Source organism: Mytilus californianus, unplaced genomic scaffold (assembly GCF_021869535.1).
Source record: "Mytilus californianus isolate M0D057914Y unplaced genomic scaffold, xbMytCali1.0.p SCAF_4, whole genome shotgun sequence".
NCBI lineage: Eukaryota > Metazoa > Mollusca > Bivalvia > Mytilida > Mytilidae > Mytilus > Mytilus californianus.
In genome coordinates, this window is record NW_026262690.1 from 91,022,324 (window position 1) to 91,037,733 (window position 15,410).

Consider the following 15,410-nt stretch of genomic DNA (forward strand, 5'->3'; position numbering starts at 1 on the left):
CCTGTTATCATTTTTTGCGGAAGCACACACCAACACAACTTAATTTTTGTTTATATGTGTACACTTAACATTACAATGTCTTGAAGACGTTCAATCCCTTAACAATGTATACAAATACAGTTAAATAGAACACTTTTTATCAATACAAATATGTAGATTTATCAAAAGTTTGAAGGTCATGGCTGAACTTCTTACTACGATACGTCCATCGATTACAAATTCAATCATGGCATTACAATTTGTAACATAAAACGGTTAAGGAATTATAGCGATGTTTGGTACACCATCATTACAAGAAAATCTCAGTTATAATTTTATGTCGGATGACAATGCTTCAAAATGGAAAGGTCAATTTCTGCATGCATTACAAGAGGTGAGTAGACCCTTATTGTTTGGTGATCTAAATTTGTGTAGTAAAGATATGTTGACATTATTTGTTCTCAAAGCTGAATGTCAAGTGTTTATTCTTATCCCCACAATCATTTCTTTTGATTATCAGTAAAGTAATCAGTAATTGGAAGGATATATAAAGCTAATGTTTCTTATTACATTTTTTACACTTGTTGAATTAATCACCTTTTTAAATCTTATTGATTTAACACCTTTCGTGATAACCTTATGATTAAGTGGTTATGTTTTATCACCTTTCCTATTGCCAATCAATACAACCCATAAAAATTATATCAAATATTGTTGATTTACAAAGCATAAAACATTTATCTTAAAATCGTGTATTATTTGAAATTTTGAACAATCATTACTGCATTTATATATATTTGTAATCACTTAAGTGCATTATTACACCATCATGATGTTTTTAATTTATTACTGTCATGACATGGTAAGGTGTATTGATATCTCCTGGATGCATGATTTTATTTTTCTGTGCCATTTTTATGAACTGGTGCATACACAAGACATGTCACTGTAACACTAGGTAAGTCCTGTTACATGTATCATCAAGATTATCCTTCAGCTGTCAATAATTATCAAACATGACTGCTTAAAGGTAAATCCTGAGAGAGCCAAAATTAATAGATTTAATCACATAATTGATAGTATTTCATACAGGAGGGTTTGTCACCCTGCCACTTTTCTGTTGACATTGACACTTTGCTATAGGCCTTTTCCTTTGTATTTTATCCATCTCATTTAGCATCTTCTCTTGGAGCCTCCTGCAGACGGGTCACCTATGAAGAGATATTGACCCCTCCGCATCTGGATCTAGGAGGTCCTTGGATATAGGAATTTAAAACTTAAACTCTTCCAACACTGCATTTCATCTTTAAATAAGATCATTTTGATTATTTCCCTTTAAACGAATGAAAAATATTTATGGCCGACTTTTTTTTTGAAATTTCATATTAATGTTTGAAAATATATTATTTGACTGAATACAAATACGGTTTATAACTAATCCAATAAGGATTAAAGCAATTTACTTGTGTGTATTGCTGTGTAATTGTTTATAATTTATTCCAAATTGGCTAGAGGGGAGGGTTGAGATCTCACTAAACATATTTAACCCGCTGCATTTTTGCACCTGTCCCAAGCCAGGAACCTCTAGCCTTTGTAAGTTTTTTTTTTCTTTTTTAAATTTTGCCTCATTTATATGTTTCAGAGTTAAGTGAGGCATCCATATTGCTGAACTAGTATTATACATTATTGTTTAGGGGCCAGCTTTAGCCCCCAGGATTTTCTCGCTCGTTGAAGACCCATTGGTGGCCATTGGCTGTTTTCTGCTCTTTTATTGGGTTGTTGACACATTTCTGTTTCCGTTCTCAATTCTCTTTGTACCTCTGTGAATTTCTAAATGTAGATAATTTAAAGGGGAACCTAGCAATTCTTTGAGTTATAGTTTTATGATACATGTACAATGTACTGAACATTAAGTAAACTATCAGCTGTTTGTTTAAATGTATATTTTAACAATTGGTTGTATTGAGTGTTAATTTACATTGTCTTTCTTACTGTCATGACTGTTGTTACAATGTATCTAAAAAAATTAAGTTAAGAGAATAGCTGATATTGATTTGATTGCATCTACAGTGCATAATATTTCCCTTTAAATCAAAAGCTCATAACACAAAAGCTGGAAGTGATATTGATGGTATTCTAATATTGATGCTATTCAATATAGCGTGAGAACTATTTTTAAATCTTAGGTGTTGTCCATTGCTTTATTGAAAGAAAAACAATTCATCAGTAGCTTGCGGGGGACATAGAAACACTGGTCGTCTGTCTGTCCGGTCTTGTAAGTGCTCTCACACTCACAGGTATAATTCTTGCCAGATTTTTATATTACTTATACTATAGGTTAATATCAGCAATATCTCGAACAAGTTCTATAATGGTGGACAATCGACTTTTTATACGACCGCAAAAAAATTTTGTGGTCGTATATTGGTACATTTGTATATTGGTATCACGTCGTCGTCCGTAGGCACTTGGTTTCCGGACAATAACTTTAGTATTAGTAAATAGAAATCTATGAAATTTAAACACAAGGTTTATAATCACAAAAGGAAGGTTGGGATTGATTTTGGGGGTTATGGTCCTAACAGTTTAGGAATTAGGGGCCAAAAAAGGGGCCCAAATAAGCATTTTTCTAGTTTTCAGACAATAACTTGTGGAACAGTGTATGGATCTCTCTGAAATTGTACAACAAGTTTCCATACCACAAAGGGATGGTTAGGATTGGCTTTGGGGGGTAATGGCTCAAACCGTTTAGGAATTAGGGGCAAAAAAGGGGGAAAAACAAGGGTTTCCTTGTAAATGGACAATCACTTTTAAGTACAATGTTAAATTTGGATTACCTCCCTTACACTGCTTTAAAATAATGTATAAAGAAATTTTGTATTGTCTTGAGGTGATTAGCTGTCAATTTATTTTTAGAAGTTACTAATTAAAATGCTGATTAAAGATATATTAATTATTTTTGGACATGATTATGTATGTCATTTTCTATTTTATTACTTTTATGATGTATTTAAATGGGTAATTAAGGTTGCAATTTGAATTGGGATAATAACCATATCTTGAGGCAAAGATTTTTTTTTTTTGGAAAAAGGGGAGGGGGAGGGGAGGTGAAAAAAATTGGGGGGGGGGGACAATTTTTTTTTCTCATTACAGAGAAATTGGGGGGGGGGGGGTCAACTTGCAACAGCATAGTGTATTAAATTTATGTAAAATGGCCTTGTCACAGGTACAATTCTTGGCAGATTTTTATAAAACTTATACTATAGGTTAATATCAGCAATATCTTGGACAAGTTCTATAATGGTGGATGATCGACTTTTTTAAAAGAGTTATTTCTTCTTCCCTTGGAAATATTAAATTTTTGGAAAATGACCTCGTCATCACTCTAACAGGTACAATTCTTGCCAGATTTTTATCAAACTTATAGTATACTGTAAGTAATGCCCTTGAAGGTCTGTTTGAAATGTAATTTATTTTCTTTAACAAGATAATCAAAGATCTATTTCAGCAGTCTATGAATTATGTGCAACACGGGGGACATTGGAACTCTGTTCTTTTATTGTCTTAAAAAATGCATGGAAACATGATTTTAACAATTTGTCCTTCCACTTTCCCAGGTTAGGGGAGGCTTGGGCACCTTCAAACATGTTTAACTTAACCACATTCTGTATGTGTCTGTCCCAAGTCAGAAGTCTGTAATTCAGGGGTTGTTGTTTGTTGCTGTACATCAAGTTTGTTTTTCCTATATAATTGTACATTCATCAGGACATTGGTTTTCTCGTTTGTTTTGTTTTTATTTTCATGATTTTGTCATCTCTTGTTATTTGTGAATGAGATAACTTCAGGAAGAATTATTGTAAATCATAAGGACCTATGTTTCATTTATGAATTGTTATAATTTTGTACAATTTTCATCTTGTAATTAATACAAGGACATATATATATAATTTTCAATAGTGAAGGACATCTGCCAAAATGTTGAATGCATTCCATAGGTTTTTTTTTAATTAACAAATGTCAGAGCTATTTCAATTACATTTTTACTTGCAGACATTTTTAGGAACAATGACAATTAGTAAGCTGATATTTTAGCTAACACATGTCTAATGCCATTTTTATACCTCAGTCTCATTGATGCAAACAAGGTTATATAGTGATGCATATGTCCATCCATCACACTTTTGATTTCTGGATGATAATTAAGGTACTGCTTGAATTTTGAAATGGTTTTTTGAAATTTGAACATTATGCCATCAACTCTAAAGATATAGGTCAAGTTTGAGTTCTTCAAAATTGGGATGAAATACCCCTGCACACATCTTTTTAATTTTTAATGAACTATAAGATACTGATCATTTTCAATTTTGAAGGTTTTGGCATAGATCTACTGTTCAACAGTGTTAACTGTTATGTTCCATGTGTTCAGTAATTATCCTTAATTTTAATACGACAGCAAAAAAAAATTGGGGTCGTATATTGCTATCACTTCGGTGGCGTCGTCGTCGGAAGACATTTGGTTTCCCGACAATAACTTTAGTTTAAGTGTATGGATCTCTATGAAATTTAATCAAAAGGTTCAAAACCACAAAAGCAAGGTTGGGATTGTTATTGGGGATGATGGTCCCAACCGTTTAGGAATTAGGGGCCAAAAAGGGACCCAAAACAAGGATTTTTCTAGTTTCAGGACAATAACTTGTGTATAAGTATTTTGATTGATCTGAAATTGTACCACAAGGTTCAATACCACAAGTAGAAGCTTAGGATTCATTTTGGGGGTAATTGCCCAAACTGTTCAGGAACTAGGGGCCAAAAAGGGTCTAAAACAAGCATTTTTCTAGTTTTCAGACAATTTGTGTTTAAGTGTATTGATGTCTCTTGAATTTTTAAAAAAGAAAATTTCTTCAAATGTTATTTTTTTTTTGGAAAGGGGGAGGGGGGTGGTAAAAAAAAAATTTGTTGGGGAAGGGGCAAATTTTTTTCCACAAATTTAAGAAATTAAAAAGAAAATGTCTTCAAATATTTTTTTTGAAAAGTTGGGGGGGTGGAGGGGTAAAACAAAATTTTTGCAGAGGGGGTCAATTTTTTTTATCAAGATTTAAAAATTTGTCAATTTTCCAAAGAAAATTGGGGGTCACAATTTATTTTGCTAATTCTTTGTATATAGTCTGAAAACAGATTTATAAAGTATTGCGCAACAGCACATTGTATTGCACAAAATCTTCAATTGAATATAAATTCAAATCATATACATGATATAACCAATTTCAAGTTCTTTGACTACATTTATTCTGTGTCAGAAACCTATAATGTGTCAAATATTTAATTACAATCCAAATTCAGACCTGTATCAAGCTTGAATATTGTGTCCATTTTTGTCCCAACTGTTCAGGGTTAGACCTCTGCTGTCGTAGCCAGCTGCGCTCGGCGAAGCAGTTTATTTTGTTTGTAGTCACTAGATCACTTAAATTCTAGTTTATAACTAGTTGATTTCCTTTAACATGTTTACCTATGTCCTGGAAATATACAAAATTAGTGGTACCCCACGAATAATAATGAATCTACAGTAGCTGCAAATGTAATTTAGTAGCATGCCAATTTATATAATGGCATGCCACAACAAAACATCATGACAGTTTATGTGGCACCTATCACTATATTAAGTGGCTTATACTACATCTAGTTTGTTATTAAGTACAAATTACTGATTTAAATTTATTTCTATTTCAGGTTCAGCTTCAAGTTCATCCATCACTTAGTGCTAAAGATGATGCCTTAGAGTATATAGAAAATTTGATACTGAATTTATTGTCAAGCTTATGTGCATCGCAGCCTCACACAAAACAGGATGTGGAAGACAGAGTTCACAAAAACTTCCCGGATCCCATTGATAAGTGGGCGATAAAGGAAGCACAAAATGCCATAAAGAAAGGAAATAGAAATAGTCCATTGGTGTTGCCTGTTGATAAGATTCATCAGCTTTTAGTGAGGGTACATATTTCATTATCTTTAGATTGGCAATCAAAATTTTACCCGTGTTCTCCCATGGGCCTTAAAACAGCATCGTACCATGGTGCTATCTGAATAGATTTTATGATAAAATTGAATAATACATGAAGATTTGGTGCTATGATTTAAGGAAAATTGAACTTCTTCAAATTCCATGGTGCTATTTAAAAATACTAAGTACAACATTGTATTGTACTATGCATATCACTCTTGGTGTTGATTTTTCATAATGGATAGTGTTAAAATGTGGACAAATCATTTTAAAATATCTTTTTGTGTGTTCGGCCTGTTATCTAGGACGAAGTTATATATATTAGCATGTTACCACCCGTAGTAACCCTATTTCTCTGTGATTTATTTTAAACCAAGGGGAGTGATTTACCATTATATTGCCTTGTGTGTACTGGTACATGTATATCTAAAAAGTTCAGTACGGTGATTTTTTGAGATAATTTTTGGTATCGGAATAGAATCACCATTGTTTATTAAGTTTGCCTTACAATGGATCAGAAATTTTTTAAAAACGCCAGTCCGTCTCGATTGGTTTTTCCGGAGCATAACTTTTTGTTTGATTTGTGTATGATGCATAACTTTTGTACCATAGCACATAGATTGACAAAACTTTGTATGCAGAAACATCATGGGATCTGATGTCTCCTATACCAAATTCAGGTCACTCTGACCTTGATCCCTATGATAGTTATTTGTATTTTGTCTCTGGAGAACTTCCTTTAACCAACTAAGTCAAACTAAGTGTGCAGATGCATTATGGGAAGGAGATTTGTCAGTAAGATTAGGGCATTGTAGCTTTGACCTTTGACCTCAAAAGTTGATCGACCCTTAACATTGTATCAGTAAAAATGGCAGTGATTTCTAAATATCCAACAAATATCAAATTGCAATGATTATATAAAATAAATGGCTGAAAGCCAAAAATATCAAAATGGCATTTCTTCGATACTTAATTTCACAGGAACAACTAAAATGCATGTACATGGTATTAGTTGCGCTATGCAGACAGTTATAAGTTTAACATTTGATGATGGAAAACCACTTGAAAAAAGAAGATGATATTTTTTTACAAATTGAGTTCATTTTAGAGATTCCACTGACAGTTTTAATCACCAAAAGAATTAGAATGTCTCAAATTTCTCAAAAAGTTATATTAAACAATACAAAACATAGAAGTTAAAAAATCCACTTTGCTTATTGCTTTATTATGTTACCTTGTGATGCAAGAGTACAAATTGATTGCTTTTAAATTGCATGTATGCTGCATTAGGTAGACATTTTATTTATTTTTTTTTCTATTTTAGGAAGTTCTTGGTTATAAGATAGACTTCCAGGTGACAGTGTACATTGTTGCTGTTCTTGAATATATAGCTGCTGATATATTGAAGGTAATTATTGTTACATGCAATATTTTTTGGATGAATATGAGATTTGAAACTGTCAAAATTAACATTGCATGCAATATTTTTTTGATGAATATGAGATTTGAATCTGTCAAAATTAACCAAACTAACTATTTGATTATGATTATACCATAGCATCCTCTAAAAAATTAAGCATTTCTCACAAATTTGCAAAAAAAAATAATAGTCAAACCAAATTTTCCATCAAATATTATACAAGGCTTTCAGAGATTTGAATTATCTCAACGACCTTAACTGGTAACCCAAGGGCAAAGGATTAATGAAATTGTTTTTGTTACCTTGCATCCAATGGTGTGGTACAAAGTTATGTACAATTGTGGATAATTTTTAAAAAATTGTACCCAATGTCATGGACTATAAAAGATAGGTCAAGTGTTATTTGTATGGTTTTGTCACTTATGATCCAAGAGTTATGATTCCAAATTTACTTAAAAAATTTGGATTTTTCCTGTTTCCTTATGATAATTAGAGAACCGTGTGTCCAATGTTATAGACCATAAAATAAAGGTCAAGTTTTAGTTTGATGGTTTTGACATTAATGTTAATAGTTACACCCTATAGTCACCAGTAAGATACTCATACAGCTTTTATGTTAAATAGATTTGCAATCATTAATTTTAATTCCAGATAAATATCAAAAGTAACAATTTAAAAAAAAATATTTTGTATTCAATTTTTATAGTTAAAGCTTCTAAAAATGATCTAAAAGTCTGTACAGAAGTTAAAATAGATGGTGTGTTTAACTGGTCAAGATGGCAAAATCCTTCTTAAAATGACTAGTCCTTAATAATCAAATATAATACCACTTGAAAAAGTATATAAATAAAATAAACTGGTAAATTGGACAGTTTGAACATGGGTTAAGCTTGCGATTTGTTGAATTGGCCAGGGGAGACCTCTAATGTCTCTAGCGGAGTAAATAGACAATGGGCCTGATGACCAACAAGAACACATGATTTGTTAAGTCAGCCATTAGGATTTGTAAATGAAGTCATTGTGTAAAGAAATGGAAGCCATGATTGAACAAAAAAAAAATTTAGATTCAATTGCTCATAAGTATTTGTGTGTATCAGAAAGTTTTTATGCCCCCGCCGTAGCAGACGGGGCATTAAGTTTTACCCTTGTCTGTGTGTACGTACGTACGTACGTCCCAAAATTGGTTTCCGTTCTCTAACTTGAGTTTGCCTCAACCAAATGTTATGAAACTTATACACAATGCTCATTATCACAAAACGCTGATCTAGTTTGAATTTTGGTGGCGTCACTTTTACCGTTCTAGAGTTATGTCCCTTTACAAATGGAAAAATTGCTGAAATATTCGTTTCTGTTCTACTTTAGTTTGCCTCAACTAAATGTTATGAAACTTATGCACAATGCTAATAACCAGAAAATACAGATCAAATGTGAATTTTGGTAGCGTCACTTTTACTGTTCTTGAGTTATGCCCCTTTACAAATGGAAAAATGGCTGAATTTTTCGTTTCTGTTCTCTAACTAAAAGAGTGCCTCAACTTAATGTTATGAAACGTATACACAATGCTTATTACCACAAAACTCAGATCAAGTACAAATTTGGGTAGCGTCACTTTTACAGTTCTTGAGTTGTGTCCTTTTATAACGTTATATGCAAGCAGGGGCATCATCTGTGAACCCATGGACACATTCCCCATTTATTTGATTCATGTTGCAAATGTTTCAAGTGCTGTATGATGATATATTTTATCTGAGCCGAAAATGTTTCCAAAATGATTTTTCCCCCTGGCAAATAAACATGTTAAACAGACCAGAAAAGTTATTTAACAGATATCATGTATATTTAGGCCTATATAATTTTCACTTATTTAACAGGCCTGTGTTGAAAAAGACAGGCCTTGCCTGGGCCTATTAGCTGACCTAAATTTCAAACTTCTCTTTGAATTGAAACAAGGTTGCCATCGAGGAGTGTTTTCTTAATGAAAATTTCTGAATGATCTATGATATTGACCATGTTGACCACTTTATACTTCTGATGAAACCTATCATTATATTTGAAAAATTTAAGAATCAGAATATAATTTTAAAGTTTTTGAAAACAAATCTTTTAATTTTTTGCATCTTTAGTTCTCACTACATGTAGTTCATTTAACATTAAGATAAGTTATTAATTTTCATTAACAATATTTCCTTCCCATGACAAAACTGTAGGATATGACTAACTAAAATTATAAAGTAAATTATTACTTTGTCATGAAACAACAATATTCTTCAATTTTTGATTGCTGGAAAAAATAAAAACAATTATTTTCTTACCTGGGAATTACCCTTTATCCTTTTCACAAATTCATTGATTGAGGTACGTGTTGTATTGTCTGACTTGGAAAATCCATTGACGGTTTCTCTGTCCAGTTTTCAGTGATTCACTTTTGAGTCATCAGCAGTTTCCTGTTGCTTTTTTCACAGGATGTCATATCTCCCTGTTATCAATAAATAAGTTTTGGTTTTCCTTATTTGATCGTTGATAAATTGCGTAGGAGGTTTATTTACTCTTATTGATTTATTTTAGATAATAAAAATATCTGATATTGGGGTCATTAAAATAAAGATCTTTTTGTTCAGCTTCTGATGTAGCTTCCTTTAGATGCATTTTTTTGTTGTTCAAAACACAAAGAAAGTCCTCATGTAGGTCAATGTTTATTTTTTAACAATTATTATTTTTAAAGACAAATCAAGACCATGAGATGGATCACGTGAGACAACGTCTCATGAAAAACTGGAAAAATCTTTTCATAAAAAACATATGACTTGTAAGACATTCAATCGTAACTTCATCTTTATAAATATCAACTTTATATTAAAGTACATGGTCATTCTGATAAAATATAGAAGATATTTATTGTCTTTAGTATGTTTGGGATACTTGCCACTGGACTTAAGTCTAAAAATGATGATACATGTACTTATAGTTCAAATAATTAAAAAAGTAAGTAATGAATATTTTTAGGTTGTTTATTGTAAACAAAATCACTAGATCTTTTGGGGGTTATTTTTTTAATCTTTTACAAAAGTTCATAATGAAGATTCCATCAAAAGAACTTTTAATTTTACGATCTCAATCCCATCAAAATTACCTCTAAATTATCAACAGTCACTTGTTTGAAAGTTTGAAATGTTACAAACAAAATAATGTGATCAGAATTTAAAGTGTTGTTTGCTTAACATCCAGTGGACGATATTTCATGCATATCAGGACAAAATAGTATAAAGTGTGAATTTAAATCAATATGATATTGATCCCCTCATGAATATTTTTTTAGCAGTAATAAAAATGTTACAAAAAATTCTAAAGTTTTAATAACTCTCTTGAAACTTTAGATGAAAGTCAAATTTTCTCCCTTAAGGGTGCGGATTAGGCAACTACCTTTCTATGTTTATTTTGCTTGTAAATAAGAATTTTTAGGTAAAGATTGTTTGCAAAAAAAAAAATTTTTAATTTTAGTTGACAGGGAACTATGTACGGAACATAAAGCACAAGGAAATAACATCGCAAGATATCAAAGTAGCAATATGTGCAGATCAGGTCAGTTAAAAGTTTTGCAGAAGACATATTTATATGAATTAAAAAAATGCTTTATGCCAACTGCAACAATCCTAAAACACATTAAAAAAAGACTAAACATCAAATGAGCAGCTAACTGTCTTCAACAATATTGTCTACGTACATGTAAGGTATGTTAAAAAGCTCTAAATTGTACATCGTGAGCCGTGCCAGGTTATAGATAAAAGTCACAGCCATCTGCCATCGACACCATATTCTCTAAGGGCTATTCCATTAAAATGTATGTGGGAGGGTAGGAAGGGAAGTTTAATTATTGAATGTGGGTCATGGGTCTATTTTCAGTATGCGTCTATTACCATTATGCAATATTATCTAAAAAATGGTTCTTGGTTGTAGGGATATTTTGAAAGTCCCTTCCTACCCTCCTACATACTTTTTAATGGAATAGCCCTAAGTTTAGAGCATTGTTATTAACAATCTTGCAGTTGTAAAAGAAGTGGAGGTTTGAAATGTTAATATTGTGATAGAGTGAGTGAAATGAGGAAAATTGAATGCAATTTCAAGTAGGGTGGAGGTTTGGGGAATGCTTAGTGCTTGTGTCTCCTTAGTCCACAGGTTAATCTGCCACATATGAGATTATCGTTATGTTGCAGCTAATGACTTTTAGAAAATACTGTAAACCAACTAATTTTCGTGAGTAGAAAAATAATGTGAATATAAATCGTGGAGAATATGTGAAACTTCTGTCTTACCTAACATAAATACATGAAGAAAATTAAAAAAACCGCAAAAAAAAATCGCTGTGAAGTCTGCTGAAAAGGGCTTAATGCAAAAATAAAATAGCCACGAAAATAAGTTGGTTTAAAGTAATGTTATCTTTATCATGTTTGTGGGTGCTGTACCTGACCTATTTTGACATTTTTTATTGTTTGGGAAGCATGTTAACAAATGTATTTTACTCTTCTGTTCCACAGGTATTGATGGATATGTTCTCTCAAGAGGAGGAGGTTTCCATGCCAGAGTTAGAGGAACCAATCAGACTGGAATCTCTTACTTACGAAGAAATTGTTAAAGATTTTATTTTTGAAGAGACTCAGTATATGAGAGACTTAAATATGATTATTAAAGTGTTCAGGGCTCCGTTTGTTAAACACTTTCCAACAAGTAAGGTAATTATGTGAATAGTTCGTACACTTTTTAAAATTAGTCAGAATTTTGGAAAATATTTTTTCAGGTACATGTATTTGGGAATTGTGAGGTAAATCAAACTGTCAACATTTTCTTCATAAAAAAGTTAACATTTCTTTTTTAAGTTGAATAATATTAATTGTTTTCCTTTTAAATTAAATTGAATTATACAAAAGATTTGTTTAGCCTCTTAGCATTTATTTCAAAATTCGGACAAAAGAGCAATTATTTGGTATGCTTGAAATTTATTGATAATATTCCATATTTTTACAAAAACAGATGATGGAGGAAGGCAATTGCTTCTCTCTTTTTTATTGGCAGAAAAGACTCAATACAACACAAATAAAGTGACTTTAATGTTTATATTATATATTGTAGGATTTAGACGTGATCTTCAGCAATATCTTGGACATCTATGAGTTTACAGCAAATTTACTGAGTTCTGTAGAGGAACAAGTAGAACTTGCTGCAGAAAATGCCAAACCAGAAGTTGGAATTTGTTTTCAAGATATGGCTGAGGTAATGTAACATTTGTGTCTCAGCTGTTTCTAAGAAAAATGGTGAAATCAAGTCTTTAAATGAAATAAAATCCATGATTACATCAGTGACATGATATTGGTGTTATTTTGACACAACTTTAGTAGGGTTTAAACAATAGAAGAGATTACTTATAATAATGTTATCATGATTGTTGATTCTTGATTTAACATTTCTCTCATTTTGATATTATTGTTTGGAACAAGATGCTTTTGACAGACAACACTTTAAAAATAAAAATAGATTTAAATGAAACTTCTTTGATTATATATCCTCATGTTGTTATTTTGCAAGTGATCATAATAATTGTGTTCATATGTAAAATACAAACCATGGCCTCTTATTTGGGAACCTCTGGGATTGGCAACATAATAGAACGCAGCCATTCTTATGTTATAGATTTCCTTTTATGCAATCATTTTAACTGGTTTACATGGTAAACTATTTTTATTCGAAGATAGTCTATTCAACCAGTGAAAAATTTGAATTCAATATATGTCAAAACAATGCCAATATTTTAATACCAAAAGATAAGATACAAATGTGTTGCCAAATTTTAAGAAATTACAAACTGACTCTTGTTTTCCTCTCTGAATTTGATGACCAGGAAATAGTACTTTAATATTAATACAGAGACATGTAAAACACTTTTAAATGAGTTATATTGTGTTTTAAAATAGAATATAATATTTACTTTTAGGCAGAAGAATTCAGTGTATATGAGAAATATGTTGATGACATGTTAGCCCCTCATGGGAAAGAAAGGCTCAACATACTGTTAAAAAGAGATGATCTCAGTAAAACATTAGAGGTAAGTCAAATTTGAAAGAGATGATCTCAGTAAAACATTAGAGGTACTGTGGATTCATTTATTTTCGTGGGTACCAATTTTCGTGGATTAAGGAAAACTTATATTTTCGTGGATATTTAATTTCGTGGTTTTGCCGAAGTCTGCATATAAGCCTAAGGAAAATTTGTTATTCGTTGAACATTTAATTTCGTGGTTCACCAGTACCCACGAACTCCATGAAATTTGGTATCCAACGAATAATAATGAATTCACAGTAAGTCAAATTTGATGTAGATTATCTCAGTAAAACATTAGAAGTTAGGCAAATATAACTCAGTAAAACATTGGAGGTTATGCAAATATAAAAGTGAGGATCTCAGTAAAACATCGAGGTAAGTCAAATTTAATAAATGATCTCAGTAAAACATTATAGGTTAGTCAAAAAATAAAAGAGATAATCACAGTAAAACATTAGAGGTTAGACAAATATATATATGTTAGTTGCTCCTTAACAATGAAATATTAAACTTCGAAAGACACTTATACAGCAGAAAGCATTACTGTGTTAACCAATTTTTATGCAACTGGTCTGCATTTAAAATTTCCTCATTAGCTTCTTATGGATTTTTTTGTGTACTGAAATGGGTATTACTTTGGAGAAACAGCTTGTTTTATGTGACTTCAATCGAGGTTCACTTGAGCAGTTTTGGTTTCATCTGCTGTCATTTTTTAATAGCTCTCAAAAGATTTGATCACTTGCAAATAAAATGTTAACAATTGTAAGTTGTGAACTCTGTTTTAAATACTGAAGGTATATTTTTTAATAGCTCTCAAAAGATTTGATCACTTGCAAATAAAATGTTAACAATTGTAAGTTGTGAACTCTGTTTTAATTCTGAAGGTATATTTGAAATTTTGACCAGAAATTACAGTTAAAGAAAAAAAGTACTGTTATGGGCAAAACCTATTTATAAATGGAATAAAAAGTTGGAATAGCAAATCATATAAAAAGAAGATGTGGTATGTTTGCCAATGAGACAACTCTCCCCATTAGACCAAATGACACAGAAATTAACAACTATAGGTCACTGTATGGCCTTCAGCCATGAGCAAAGCCCATACCGCATAGTCAGCTATAAAAGGCCCTGAAATGACAAATGTTAAACAATTCAAACGAGAAAACTAACGGCCTAATTTATGTACAAAATAATGTACAAAAAACAAATATGAAACCCAGCAACAAACGACAACCACTGAATTACAGGTTCCTGACTTGAGACAGGCACATACAGAATGTGGCGGGATTAAACTAGTTTGTTGGCACCAAACCTTCCCCCTAACCTGGAACAGTTGTGTAACAGTACAACATATAAGAACAAACTTTAAAAATCAGTTGAAAATGGCTTAACTCATGAGATTGATACAAAGAAGAAAAACATCTTAACAAAAACATTGGACTGGACGTTGCAGGGTATTTATACAACTCCACAACAAAACAGACACTAAGAACAGATTTGAGAGTACTCGCAGTGAATATATGCGAAGCTTATATATTGACAGGGAAGTGATTTACTACATGGTATATTTTTATGAGACACAAACAAAAAGAAATGAAACAAAAGTTAATGCACTTAAAATTATAAAAACAAATCACGTTAAGAATGCACTGCTTCATAAATATTTTGTTATAATATGTATATTAGATTTTTCCAATTATATAAAATTAAATATAAGTCGTCTCACTCCTTTCACAAACAAGTGGAAACATAGAGGACTTGTTTATGACTGATTTTACTAAAAAGCTAAGAAACATATGAAAATGTGAAATGATTTATGGAAGTGAAGCAAAAATAAGGGGGGATGAAGGAAATGAGAATCATAAAACAAAATTTGTGTGGCCAAAGTGTGGCAAATAGTACTGTATATGTATATATATATAT

At 31.5% G+C, this 15,410-nt stretch overlaps 1 protein-coding gene across 1 annotated transcript in view; it reads left to right on the top strand.

The window, feature by feature from the left end:
- Positions 1–8: 8 nt before the first annotated feature.
- Positions 9–15,410, top strand: part of LOC127698791 (son of sevenless homolog 1-like) — a 40,813-nt gene continuing 25,411 nt past the window's right edge. Inside the window, exons 1-7 of the mRNA XM_052202456.1 lie at positions 9–373; positions 5,707–5,967; positions 7,302–7,385; positions 10,896–10,976; positions 11,930–12,124; positions 12,522–12,662; positions 13,381–13,491. Coding sequence (XP_052058416.1) covers positions 272–373; positions 5,707–5,967; positions 7,302–7,385; positions 10,896–10,976; positions 11,930–12,124; positions 12,522–12,662; positions 13,381–13,491 — 975 coding nt within the window. The 5' untranslated portion in view covers positions 9–271. The remainder of the gene's footprint in view (positions 374–5,706; positions 5,968–7,301; positions 7,386–10,895; positions 10,977–11,929; positions 12,125–12,521; positions 12,663–13,380; positions 13,492–15,410) is intronic.